General features: G+C 42.5%; 1 protein-coding gene across 1 annotated transcript in view; it reads left to right on the forward strand.

Annotated features, from left to right (window-relative positions):
• LOC137617120 (uronyl 2-sulfotransferase-like) overlaps nucleotides 1–12,508 on the forward strand; it is a 42,522-nt gene extending 30,014 nt beyond the window's left edge. Inside the window, exon 7 of the mRNA XM_068346968.1 lies at nucleotides 10,808–12,508. Coding sequence (XP_068203069.1) covers nucleotides 10,808–10,971 — 164 coding nt within the window. The 3' untranslated portion in view covers nucleotides 10,972–12,508. The remainder of the gene's footprint in view (nucleotides 1–10,807) is intronic.
• The last annotated feature ends 1,365 nt before the right edge of the window (nucleotides 12,509–13,873 follow it).

Consider the following 13,873-nt stretch of genomic DNA (forward strand, 5'->3'; position numbering starts at 1 on the left):
GTGCTTGTGGAGTGGCCTTTCAAGTAGTAAGACATAAACCAGTGAAAGTGGCCTTTGGAGTAGTAAGACAAAGACCAGTGCTTTGGAGTGGCCTTTCAAGTAGTAAGACAAAGACCAGTGCTTGTGGAGTGGCCTTTCAAGTAGTAAGACAAAGACCAGTGCTTTTGGAGTGGCCTTTCGAGTAGTAAGACAAAGACCAGTGCTTTTGGAGTGGCCTTTCAAGTAGTAAGACAAAGACCAGTGCTTTTGGAGTGGCCTTTCAAGTAGTAAGACAAAACCAGTGCTTTTGAAGTGGCCTTTCGAGTAGTAAGACAAAGACCAGTGCTTTTGGAGTGGCCTTTCAAGTAGTAAGACAAAGACCAGTGCTTTTGGAGTGGCCTTTCAAGTAGTAAGACAAAGACCAGTGCTTTTGGAGTGGCCTTTCAAGTAGTAAGACAAAGACCAGTGCTTTGGAGTGGCCTTTCAAGTAGTAAGACAAAGACCAGTGCTTTTGGAGTGGACTTTCAAGTAGTAAGACAAAGACCAGTGCTTCTGGAGTGGCCTTTCAAGTAGTAAGACAAAGACCAGTGCTTGTGGAGTGGCCTTTCAAGTAGTAAGACAAAGACCAGTGCTTTTGGAGTGGCCTTTCAAGTAGTAAGACAAAGACCAGCTTCTGGAGTGGCCTTTCAAGTAGTAAGACAAAGACCAGTGCTTTTGGAGTGGCCTTTCAAGTAGTAAGACAAAGACCAGTGCTTGTGGAGTGGCCTTTCAAGTAGTAAGATAGACCAGTGCTTTTGGAGTGGCCTTTCAAGTAGTAAGACAAAGACCAGTGCTTTGGAGTGGCCTTTCAAGTAGTAAGATAGACCAGTGCTTTTGAAAGTGGCCTTTCAAGTAGTAAGACAAAGACCAGTGCTTGTGGAGTGGCCTTTCAAGTAGTAAGACAAAGACCAGTGCTTTTGGAGTGGACTTTCAAGTAGTAAGACAAAGACCAGTGCTTTTGGAGTGGACTTTCAAGTAGTAAGATAGACCAGTGCTTTTGAAGTGGCCTTTCAAGTAGTAAGACAAAGACCAGTGCTTTTGGAGTGGACTTTCAAGTAGTAAGACAAAGACCAGTGCTTTGAGTGGACTTTCAAGTAGTAAGACAAAGACCAGTGCTTGTGGAGTGGCCTTTCAAGTAGTAAGACAAAGACCAGTGCTTTGGAGTGGCCTTTCAAGTAGTAAGACAAAGACCAGTGCTTGTGGAGTGGACTTTCAAGTAGTAAGACAAAACCAGTGCTTTTGAGTGGCCTTTGAAGTAGTAAGACAAAGACCAGTGCTTGTGGAGTGGCCTTTCAAGTAGTAAGACAAAGACCAGTGCTTGTGGAGTGGCCTTTCAAGTAGTAAGACAAAGACCAGTGCTTCTGGAGTGGCCTTTCAAGTAGTAAGACAAAGACCAGTGCTTGTGGAGTGGCCTTTCAAGTAGTAAGACAAAACCAGTGTGAAAGTGGCCTTTGGAGTAGTAAGACAAAGACCAGTGCTTGGGGAGTGGCCTTTCAAGTAGTAAGATAGACCAGTGCTTTTGGAGTGGACTTTCAAGTAGTAAGACAAAGACCAGTGCTTGTGGAGTGGCCTTTCAAGTAGTAAGACAAAGACCAGTGCTTTGGAGTGGCCTTTCAAGTAGTAAGACAAAGACCAGTGCTTCTGGTGTGGCCTTTCAAGTAGTAAGATAGACCAGTGCTTTTGAAGTGGACTTTCAAGTAGTAAGACAAAGACCAGTGCTTCTGGAGTGGCCTTTCAAGTAGTAAGATAGACCAGTGCTTTTGGAGTGGACTTTCAAGTAGTAAGACAAAGACCAGTGCTTGTGGAGTGGCCTTTCAAGTAGTAAGATAGACCAGTGCTTTTGGAGTGGACTTTCAAGTAGTAAGACAAAGACCAGTGCTTGTGGAGTGGCCTTTCAAGTAGTAAGATAGACCAGTGCTTTTGGAGTGGCCTTTCAAGTAGTAAGATAGACCAGTGCTTTTGGAGTGGCCTTTCATGTAGTAAGATAGACCAGTGCTTTTGGAGTGGCCTTTCAAGTAGTAAGATAGACCAGTGTTTTTGGAGTGGCCTTTCAAGTAGTAAGATAGACCAGTGCTTGAGGAGTGGCCTTTCAAATAGTAAGACATAAACCAGTGAAAGTCGCCTTTGGAGTAGTAAGACAAAGACCAGTGTTTGTGGAGTGGCCTTTCAAGTAGTAAGATAGACCAGTGCTTTTGGAGTGGACTTTCAAGTAGTAAGACAAAGACCAGTGCTTCTGGTGTGGCCTTTCAAGTAGTAAGACAAAGACCAGTGCTTTTGGAGTGGACTTTCAAGTAGTAAGACAAAGACCAGTGCTTGTGGAGTGGACTTTCAAGTAGTAAGACAACGACCAGGGCTTGTGGAGTGGCCTTTCAAGTAGTAAGACAAAGACCAGTGCTTCTGGAGTGGCCTTTCAAGTAGTAAGATAGACCAGTGCTTTTGGAGTGGACTTTCAAGTAGTAAGACAAAGACCAGTGCTTCTGGTGTGGCCTTTCAAGTAGTAAGATAGACCAGTGCTTGTGGAGTGGACTTTCAAGTAGTAAGACAAAGACCAGTGCTTTTGGAGTGGCCTTTCGAGTAGTAAGACAAAGACCAGTGCTTTTGGAGTGGACTTTCAAGTAGTAAGACAAAGACCAGTGCTTGTGGAGTGGCCTTTCAAGTAGTAAGACAAATACCAGTGCTTTTGAAGTGGCCTTTGGAGTAGTAAGACAAAGACCAGTGCTTGTGGAGTGGCCTTTCGAGTAGTAAGACAAAGACCAGTGCTTCTGGAGTGGCCTTTTAAGTAGTAAGACAAAGACCAGTGCTTGTGGAGTGGCCTTTCAAGTAGTAAGACAAAGACCAGTGCTTGTGGAGTGGACTTTCAAGTAGTAAGACAAAGACCAGTGCTTGTGGAGTGGCCTTTCAAGTAGTAAGACAAAGACCAGTGCTTGTGGAGTGGACTTTCAAGTAGTAAGACAAAGACCAGTGCTTGTGGAGTGGCCTTTCAAGTAGTAAGACATAAACCAGTGAAAGTGGCCTTTGGAGTAGTAAGACAAAGACCAGTGCTTCTGGAGTGGCCTTTCAAGTAGTAAGATCGACCAGTGCTTTTGAAGTGGACTTTCAAGTAGTAAGACAAAGACCAGTGCTTTTGGAGTGGCCTTTCGAGTAGTAAGACAAAGACCAGTGCTTTTGGAGTGGACTTTCAAGTAGTAAGAGAAAGACCAGTGCTTGTGGAGTGGCCTTTCAAGTAGTAAGACAAATACCAGTGCTTTTGAAGTAGCCTTTCGAGTAGTAAGACAAAGACCAGTGCTTGTGGAGTGGCCTTTCAAGTAGTAAGACAAAGACCAGTGCTTTTGGAGTGGACTTTCAAGTAGTAAGACAAAGACCAGTGCTTCTGGAGTGGCCTTTCAAGTAGTAAGACAAAGACCAGTGCTTCTGGAGTGGACTTTCAAGTAGTAAGACAAAGACCAGTGCTTTTGGAGTGGACTTTCAAGTAGTAAGACAAAGACCAGTGCTTCTGGAGTGGCCTTTCAAGTAGTAAGACAAAGACCAGTGCTTCTGGAGTGGACTTTCAAGTAGTAAGACAAAGACCAGTGCTTTTGGAGTGGACTTTCAAGTAGTAAGACAAAGACCAGTGCTTCTGGAGTGGCCTTTTAAGTAGTAAGACAAAGACCAGTGCTTGTGGAGTGGACTTTCAAGTAGTAAGACAAAGACCAGTGCTTTTGGAGTGGCCTTTCAAGTAGTAAAACAAAGACCAGTGCTTCTGGAGTGGCCTTTCAAGTAGTAAGACAAAGACCAGTGCTTCTGGAGTGGCCTTTCAAGTAGTAAGACAAAGACCAGTGCTTGTGGAGTGGCCTTTCAAGTAGTAAGATAGACCAGTGCTTTTGGAGTGGACTTTCAAGTAGTAAGACAAAGACCAGTGCTTCTGGTGTGGCCTTTCAAGTAGTAAGATAGACCAGTGCTTTTGAAGTGGACTTTCAAGTAGTAAGACAAAGACCAGTGCTTCTGGTGTGGCCTTTCAAGTAGTGGGATAGACCAGTGCTTTTGAAGTGGACTTTCAAGTAGTAAGACAAAGACCAGTGCTTCTGGAGTGGCCTTTCAAGTAGTAAGATAGACCAGTGCTTTTGAAGTGGACTTTCAAGTAGTAAGACAAAGACCAGTGCTTGTGGAGTGGCCTTTCAAGTAGTAAGACAAATACCAGTGCTTTTGAAGTGGCCTTTGGAGTAGTAAGACAAAGACCAGTGCTTGTGGAGTGGCCTTTTGAGTAGTAAGACAAAGACCAGTGCTTCTGGAGTGGCCTTTCAAGTAGTAAGACAAAGACCAGTGCTTTTGGAGTGGACTTTCAAGTAGTAAGACAAATACCAGTGCTTTTGAAGTGGCCTTTGGAGTAGTAAGACAAAGATCAGTGCTTGTGGAGTGGCCTTTCGAGTAGTAAGACAAAGACCAGTGCTTCTGGAGTGGCCTTTCAAGTAGTAAGACAAAGACCAGTGCTTCTGGAGTGGCCTTTCAAGTAGTAAGACAAAGACCAGTGCTTGTGGAGTGGCCTTTCAAGTAGTAAGACAAATACCAGTGCTTTTGAAGTGGCCTTTGGAGTAGTAAGACAAAGACCAGTGCTTGTGGAGTGGCCTTTCGAGTAGTAAGACAAAGACCAGTGCTTCTGGAGTGGCCTTTCAAGTAGTAAGACAAAGACCAGTGCTTTTGGAGTGGCCTTTCAAGTAGTAAGATAGACCAGTGCTTTTGAAGTGGACTTTCAAGTAGTAAGACAAAGACCAGTGCTTCTGGTGTGGCCTTTCAAGTAGTAAGATAGACCAGTGCTTTTGAAGTGGACTTTCAAGTAGTAAGACAAAGACCAGTGCTTCTGGAGTGGCCTTTCAAGTAGTAAGATAGACCAGTGCTTTTGGAGTGGACTTTCAAGTAGTAAGACAAAGACCAGTGCTTGTGGAGTGGCCTTTCAAGTAGTAAGATAGACCAGTGCTTTTGGAGTGGACTTTCAAGTAGTAAGACAAAGACCAGTGCTTGTGGAGTGGCCTTTCAAGTAGTAAGATAGACCAGTGCTTTTGGAGTGGCCTTTCAAGTAGTAAGATAGACCAGTGCTTTTGGAGTGGCCTTTCATGTAGTAAGATAGACCAGTGCTTTTGGAGTGGCCTTTCAAGTAGTAAGATAGACCAGTGCTTTTGGAGTCGCCTTTCAAGTAGTAAGATAGACCAGTGCTTGTGGAGTGGCCTTTCAAATAGTAAGACATAAACCAGTGAAAGTCGCCTTTGGAGTAGTAAGACAAAGACCAGTGCTTGTGGAGTGGCCTTTCAAGTAGTAAGATAGACCAGTGCTTTTGGAGTGGACTTTCAAGTAGTAAGACAAAGACCAGTGCTTCTGGTGTGGCCTTTCAAGTAGTAAGACAAAGACCAGTGCTTTTGGAGTGGACTTTCAAGTAGTAAGACAAAGACCAGTGCTTGTGGAGTGGACTTTCAAGTAGTAAGACAACGACCAGGGCTTGTGGAGTGGCCTTTCAAGTAGTAAGACAAAGACCAGTGCTTCTGGAGTGGCCTTTCAAGTAGTAAGATAGACCAGTGCTTTTGGAGTGGACTTTCAAGTAGTAAGACAAAGACCAGTGCTTCTGGTGTGGCCTTTCAAGTAGTAAGATAGACCAGTGCTTGTGGAGTGGACTTTCAAGTAGTAAGACAAAGACCAGTGCTTTTGGAGTGGCCTTTCGAGTAGTAAGACAAAGACCAGTGCTTTTGGAGTGGACTTTCAAGTAGTAAGACAAAGACCAGTGCTTTTGGAGTGGACTTTCAAGTAGTAAGACAAAGACCAGTGCTTGTGGAGTGGCCTTTCAAGTAGTAAGACAAATACCAGTGCTTTTGAAGTGGCCTTTGGAGTAGTAAGACAAAGACCAGTGCTTGTGGAGTGGCCTTTCGAGTAGTAAGACAAAGACCAGTGCTTCTGGAGTGGCCTTTTAAGTAGTAAGACAAAGACCAGTGCTTGTGGAGTGGCCTTTCAAGTAGTAAGACAAAGACCAGTGCTTGTGGAGTGGACTTTCAAGTAGTAAGACAAAGACCAGTGCTTGTGGAGTGGCCTTTCAAGTAGTAAGACAAAGACCAGTGCTTGTGGAGTGGACTTTCAAGTAGTAAGACAAAGACCAGTGCTTGTGGAGTGGCCTTTCAAGTAGTAAGACATAAACCAGTGAAAGTGGCCTTTGGAGTAGTAAGACAAAGACCAGTGCTTCTGGAGTGGCCTTTCAAGTAGTAAGATCGACCAGTGCTTTTGAAGTGGACTTTCAAGTAGTAAGACAAAGACCAGTGCTTTTGGAGTGGCCTTTCGAGTAGTAAGACAAAGACCAGTGCTTTTGGAGTGGACTTTCAAGTAGTAAGAGAAAGACCAGTGCTTGTGGAGTGGCCTTTCAAGTAGTAAGACAAATACCAGTGCTTTTGAAGTAGCCTTTCGAGTAGTAAGACAAAGACCAGTGCTTGTGGAGTGGCCTTTCAAGTAGTAAGACAAAGACCAGTGCTTTTGGAGTGGACTTTCAAGTAGTAAGACAAAGACCAGTGCTTCTGGAGTGGCCTTTCAAGTAGTAAGACAAAGACCAGTGCTTCTGGAGTGGACTTTCAAGTAGTAAGACAAAGACCAGTGCTTTTGGAGTGGACTTTCAAGTAGTAAGACAAAGACCAGTGCTTCTGGAGTGGCCTTTTAAGTAGTAAGACAAAGACCAGTGCTTGTGGAGTGGACTTTCAAGTAGTAAGACAAAGACCAGTGCTTTTGGAGTGGACTTTCAAGTAGTAAGACAAAGACCAGTGCTTCTGGAGTGGCCTTTCAAGTAGTAAGACAAAGACCAGTGCTTCTGGAGTGGCCTTTCAAGTAGTAAGACAAAGACCAGTGCTTCTGGAGTGGCCTTTCAAGTAGTAAGATAGACCAGTGCTTTTGGAGTGGACTTTCAAGTAGTAAGACAAAGACCAGTGCTTCTGGTGTGGCCTTTCAAGTAGTAAGATAGACCAGTGCTTTTGAAGTGGACTTTCAAGTAGTAAGACAAAGACCAGTGCTTCTGGTGTGGCCTTTCAAGTAGTGGGATAGACCAGTGCTTTTGAAGTGGACTTTCAAGTAGTAAGACAAAGACCAGTGCTTCTGGAGTGGCCTTTCAAGTAGTAAGATAGACCAGTGCTTTTGAAGTGGACTTTCAAGTAGTAAGACAAAGACCAGTGCTTGTGGAGTGGCCTTTCAAGTAGTAAGACAAATACCAATGCTTTTGAAGTGGCCTTTGGAGTAGTAAGACAAAGACCAGTGCTTGTGGAGTGGCCTTTTGAGTAGTAAGACAAAGACCAGTGCTTCTGGAGTGGCCTTTCAAGTAGTAAGACAAAGACCAGTGCTTTTGGAGTGGACTTTCAAGTAGTAAGACAAATACCAGTGCTTTTGAAGTGGCCTTTGGAGTAGTAAGACAAAGATCAGTGCTTGTGGAGTGGCCTTTCGAGTAGTAAGACAAAGACCAGTGCTTCTGGAGTGGCCTTTCAAGTAGTAAGACAAAGACCAGTGCTTCTGGAGTGGCCTTTCAAGTAGTAAGACAAAGACCAGTGCTTGTGGAGTGGCCTTTCAAGTGGTAAGACAAATACCAGTGCTTTTGAAGTGGCCTTTGGAGTAGTAAGACAAAGACCAGTGCTTGTGGAGTGGCCTTTCGAGTAGTAAGACAAAGACCAGTGCTTCTGGAGTGGCCTTTCAAGTAGTAAGACAAAGACCAGTGCTTCTGGAGTGGCCTTTCAAGTAGTAAGATAGACCAGTGCTTTTGAAGTGGACTTTCAAGTAGTAAGACAAAGACCAATGCTTCTGGTGTGGCCTTTCAAGTAGTAAGATAGACCAGTGCTTTTGAAGTGGACTTTCAAGTAGTAAGACAAAGACCAGTGCTTCTGGAGTGGCCTTTCAAGTAGTAAGATAGACCAGTGCTTTTGGAGTGGACTTTCAAGTAGTAAGACAAAGACCAGTGCTTGTGGAGTGGCCTTTCAAGTAGTAAGATAGACCAGTGCTTTTGGAGTGGACTTTCAAGTAGTAAGACAAAGACCAATGCTTGTGGAGTGGCCTTTCAAGTAGTAAGATAGACCAGTGCTTTTGGAGTGGCCTTTCAAGTAGTAAGATAGACCAGTGCTTTTGGAGTGGCCTTTCAAGTAGTAAGATAGACCAGTGCTTTTGGAGTGGCCTTTCAAGTAGTAAGATAGACCAGTGTTTTTGGAGTGGCCTTTCAAGTAGTAAGATAGACCAGTGCTTGTGGAGTGGCCTTTCAAATAGTAAGACATAAACCAGTGAAAGTCGCCTTTGGAGTAGTAAGACAAAGACCAGTGCTTGTGGAGTGGCCTTTCAAGTAGTAAGATAGACCAGTGCTTTTGGAGTGGCCTTTCAAGTAGTAAGATAGACCAGTGCTTTTGGAGTGGCCTTTCAAGTAGTAAGATAGACCAGTGTTTTTGGAGTGGCCTTTCAAGTAGTAAGATAGACCAGTGCTTGTGGAGTGGCCTTTCAAGTAGTAAGACATAAACCAGTGAAAGTGGCCTTTGGGGTAGTAAGACAAAGACCAGTGCTTCTGGAGTGGCCTTTCAAGTAGTAAGATAGACCAGTGCTTTTGGAGTGGCCTTTCAAGTAGTAAGACAAAGACCAGTGCTTTTGGAGTGGCCTTTCAAGTAGTAAGACAAAGACCAGTGCTTGTGGAGTGGCCTTTCAAGTAGTAAGACATAAACCAGTGAAAGTGGCCTTTGGAGTAGTAAGACAAAGACCAGTGCTTCTGGAGTGGCCTTTCAAGTAGTAAGATAGACCAGTGCTTTTGGAGTGGCCTTTCAAGTAGTAAGACAAAGACCAGTGCTTCTGGAGTGGCCTTTCAAGTAGTAAGACAAAGACCAGTGCTTTTGGAGTGGCCTTTCAAGTAGTAAGACATAAACCAGTGAAAGTGGCCTTTGGAGTAGTAAGACAAAGACCAGTGCTTTTGGAGTGGACTTTCAAGTAGTAAGATAGACCAGTGCTTTTTGAGTGGACTTTCAAGTAGTAAGACAAAGACCAGTGCTTTTGGAGTGGACTTTCAAGTAGTAAGACAAAGACCAGTGCTTTTGGAGTGGACTTTCAAGTAGTAAGACAAAGACCAGTGCTTCTGGAGTGGCTTTTCAAGTAGTAAGATAGACCAGTGCTTTTTTAGTGGACTTTCAAGTAGTAAGACAAAGACCAGTGCTTTTGGAGTGGCCTTTCAAGTAGTAAGACAAAGACCAGTGCTTTTGGAGTGGACTTTCAAGTAGTAAGACAAAGACCAGTGCTTTTGGAGTGGCCTTTCAAGTAGTAAGACATAAACCAGTGAAAGTGACCTTTGGAGTAGTAAGACAAAGACCAGTGCTTGTGGAGTGGCCTTTCAAGTAGTAAGACATAAACCAGTGAAAGTGGCCTTTGGAGTAGTAAGACAAAGACCAGTGCTTTTGGAGTGGACTTTCAAGTAGTAAGACAAAGACCAGTGCTTGTGGAGTGGCCTTTCAAGTAGTAAGACATAAACCAGTGAAAGTGGCCTTTGGAGTAGTAAGACAAAGACCAGTGCTTCTGGAGTGGCCTTTCAAGTAGTAAGACATAAACCAGTGAAAGTGGTCTTTGGAGTAGTAAGACAAAGACCAGTGCTTCTGGAGTGGCTTTTCAAGTAGTAAGATAGACCAGTGCTTTTTGAGTGGACTTTCAAGTAGTAAGACAAAGACCAGTGCTTTTGGAGTGGACTTTCAAGTAGTAAGACAAAGACCAGTGCTTTTGGAGTGGACTTTCAAGTAGTAAGACAAAGACCAGTGCTTCTGGAGTGGCCTTTCAAGTAGTAAGATATACCAGTGCTTTTTGAGTGGACTTTCAAGTAGTAAGACAAAGACCAGTGCTTTTGGAGTGGACTTTCAAGTAGTAAGATAGACCAGTACTTTTGGAGTGGACTTTCAAGTAGTAAGACAAAGACCAGTGCTTGTGGAGTGGCCTTTCAAGTAGTAAGACATAAACCAGTGAAAGTGGCCTTTGGAGTAGTAAGACAAAGACCAGTGCTTTTGGAGTGGACTTTCAAGTAGTAAGACAAAGACCAGTGCTTGTGGAGTGGCCTTTCAAGTAGTAAGACATAAACCAGTGAAAGTGGCCTTTGGAGTAGTAAGACAAAGACCAGTTCTTGTGGAGTGGCCTTTCAAGTAGTAAGACAAAGACCAATGCTTGTGGAGTGGCCTTTCAAGTAGTAAGACAAAGACCAGTGCTTGTGGAGTGGCCTTTCAAGTAGTAAGACAAAGACCAGTGCTAGTGGCTTTTGGAGTAGTAAGACAAAGACCAGTGCTTTTGGAGTGGCCTTTCGAGTAGTAAGACAAAGACCTTTGCTTTTGGAGTGAACTTACAAGTACAGTAGTAAGACATAGACCAGTGCAAGTGACCTTTGGAGTAGTAAAACAAAGACCAGTGTGAGTGGACTTTCAAATAGTAATATATAGACCAGTGCGAGTAGACTTTCAAGTAGCAAGATGAACCCCAGTGCAAGTGGCCTTTCATGTAGTAAGATAAAGACCAGTGCGAGTGGACTGAAAGTCATATAAAGAACAGTCGAAGATGTGGGCCAGATGTGACTCTAATCAGAGGGTTTACAAGACAGAACAATTGAGAGAACATAAGTTTATCAATGATTATTGTTTAAAGTGTACCAGTTTATCAGACGCAGTCCTACGTGCAATAAGAATGTGATGCTGAAGTCTCCAGTATCCTAGCTAGTTAATAATTTCATTGTTTTTCAGTATTTGGGATCCATGTAGTAAATAAACAATTGTTTTCGAAAGGAATAAACTTTTCGTTTATTTCACAGGACAGAGAGAGCACATGGTTGTGAATATCAACCACAAGAAGCCAAAGGTTTCCGTTGCAATAAGAGAGGAGCTGCTGAGACGGATGTCCGACGACGTCGATTTCTACTACTTCCTAGAACAAAGATTGTTTGAGCAAAGAAAAAATTTCCTCTCAAAAAACTGAATTCTACAACTAAAACTCTATGAAAAGTCTCGTATACAGAAGGTCCCCCATCTTACATACATTTGGAAATACTGGCACAAATTCAACTAAGTATAACAAAGAAAAGATAAAGAAATACTGTAATTAAACAATACTATCTCATTTAATACAGTAAGCACAACATTATTTGTAATCACCTGATATCTCTCTCATATGAAACCCGACTATTTGCTGATTTTTGTAGCTGGAAACCATAAGCATGGGATTCAGGTTAGGTCTACCCTAGGCCAAAATTGAACAAAATCTGACTTACAAACAGCTTCTTGTAAGTTGTAAGTTGAGGACCTGTATATGACTGGGAAATAGAAAATGGATTTTGAGCGAAGCGAAAAATCTATTTTTGGGTGAGATGGCCATGTCGTCCTGATGGAAGGTTACTTCAGTAGCTTCCTTTGGATTCCTCGTCTGGTAGTCATATATATCCAAAGGAAGCTACTGAAGGAACCTTCCATCAGGAGGACATGGCTCGAGCCCAAAAAGGAACATTTGCAACCGTACATGTACTTCCTATGTAACTACCTTTACCAGATTTTTATGCAATCCACACTAACATGAGAATAATACCTATACTTTTTGTGCAATAACAGGTATGTATATAGCAGTTAACCAGCTCTCTCTATGTGACGACAGCGAGTCGAGTCTGGCAGTGAAATGTACACGATATTTACCTTGGGAAGAACTAACAACACAACTGTTCCTAATTGGAAATCCCCTTCTGTTAAAGTCATAAGACCCAGGCCTACATGGTTGAGGACTATTTTAGTAGGAGATGATGAGTGGAGAAGTATTGATTTAAAAGCTCTTGATAGAGACGACTGGCGAAATCTATTCGAGGCCCTTTGCGTCAATTGACGTAGGAGGAGATGATTATATAAGTTGTAAAGGGCAACGTCCTAGAGACTGACTGTATATACGTGTGATCAGCCCAAGAGCTCCCTCTCTCCCCAAACTAGGACCAGGGAGGGCCAAGCAATGGCTGCTGATGACTCGGCAGGTAGACCTATAGACTTGTGATAGGAGGAATTCTACGTTATTCATATTGAATAATTATAGTTCTAATTGATGCCTTCATGAAGCTTTAAAATTACTTATAGTAAGAGATCTTATAGGTCCATTACAAACAAATAGTACAAGGAAATCCATGTAATTTTGTACCCTTTTACTACTACAGGTATTGCGCAAACGATATTATAGACAAAATTCTATGTAAATACAACATTAAATCTTTCCCAATTGATTTGATACGTTAAACAAATACAGCATATCAACATCATACAGATATAAAGTATACAGTACCCCCAATTACATTTATACTCTACACTCTTTTATCCGACAAATACTGTATATCAACATCATTCACATTTTAAGTATACAGTATCCCTAAATTCATTTACACTATACACTCGTTTACCTGAAGTCGATCACCCAAAAGCTCTGCCACACAATCGAGCATGCCCGACGGGCAAACAATGATACCAGGCCACAATAGTTAATAGGAATGAGGGTTAATGACGTCAGAAGCGGGAAAACTAAAGACAGGGATCTGGCAACACTGTATGATGCCAGATCCATGTCTGTGTTTTTCCCGCTTCTGACATCATTAACCATCATTCTTACAAACTATTATGGTCTGGTATCACTGTTTGCCCGCCAGGCACGATTGATCATGTGGACAGGGCTTTTAACTATACACGATGTCACAATTCTAGAAACATTTGATTAGTTCAACCAAAACTAATTTGTATATAGAAAAACAATCGAAGCTTTATACTTGACACCTTTAGTCGTTCAGCTGTGATTGCTTAATTACTGTTCTTCTAATTAAGCTTTTTTTTTAAACTACAATTTTGTTTCATATTGAAATAGATTTTACTAACACCACGTGTTTTCTTTTTTCCTTTAAAAAAAAAATGTGATCTTAAACTAGAAGCTATTATTTTCTTACATTTAAATAGGAAATGCTAATTATAGTGAAATTACCAATAAGAATAAGATAGATTTTTTGTTTAAAAATCATGTTTATTTCAATGAATCTTACCTTTAAATTAGAAAATGCTGACTATTACGTTTCCCAGGCTGAAGGAAGATGAACAACTAATATTAATTTGTTATTTGATTAGTACCAGCCGAACTCGGTTGAGTCCCTTGTCAGGCTGGGAGGAACGTAGAGAGGAGACGTCCCCTTTTCTGTTTCATTTGTTTGATGTCGGCTAACCACCAAAATTGGGGAAAGTGCCTTGGTATATGTATGTATGTAAATGAGCTTTAGTCGAATTGTTTAGATATATTGGAAAAAGAAGGGGTTCCCTTGACAGGAAGATGGAGAATTCGATTTCCTTTTATTACAGATTTGGGTGCATGGATAGTGAAGAAAACCCTGAGTGACAGGAGGGTATATGCGAGAGAGGCAAAAGAGCGTGCTATAAAAATGAATGAATGGCGAGCGATTGTGATGGAGTACCGATAGGCCCTGCTGCTACATCGGGTCACCTCGGTGACCGCCGAGGTAGCGGCAGTAGGGGAGTCTGCATATGAAGCTTCATTTGTGATGGAAGTCGGGGAGGCTGTACCAAACAAACTTGGCCGAGTCCCTTGGTAGGTAAAGAGGGACAATAAGAAAAAACTCCCCTTTTGTTTCTTTCTGGATGCCAGCTATCTTCCAAAATTGAAGAAGTAGACAGATAGAACCCAAGTCTTAGGGTGGAGGTTTTTCCAAATTGGGTTCTCGTGAAAGATCGATATATCCTGTTGGTACTTCCGATTAAACTGAAATCCCGGAGACCTATCTTCTTCTTTGTCTGCTTCTTTTCCCACCTTTATGTGGGGTCGATGTTTCTGGCAGCGTTCTCCATCCACCTCTGTC

This window comes from Palaemon carinicauda, chromosome 23 (genome assembly GCF_036898095.1).
Source record: "Palaemon carinicauda isolate YSFRI2023 chromosome 23, ASM3689809v2, whole genome shotgun sequence".
NCBI lineage: Eukaryota > Metazoa > Arthropoda > Malacostraca > Decapoda > Palaemonidae > Palaemon > Palaemon carinicauda.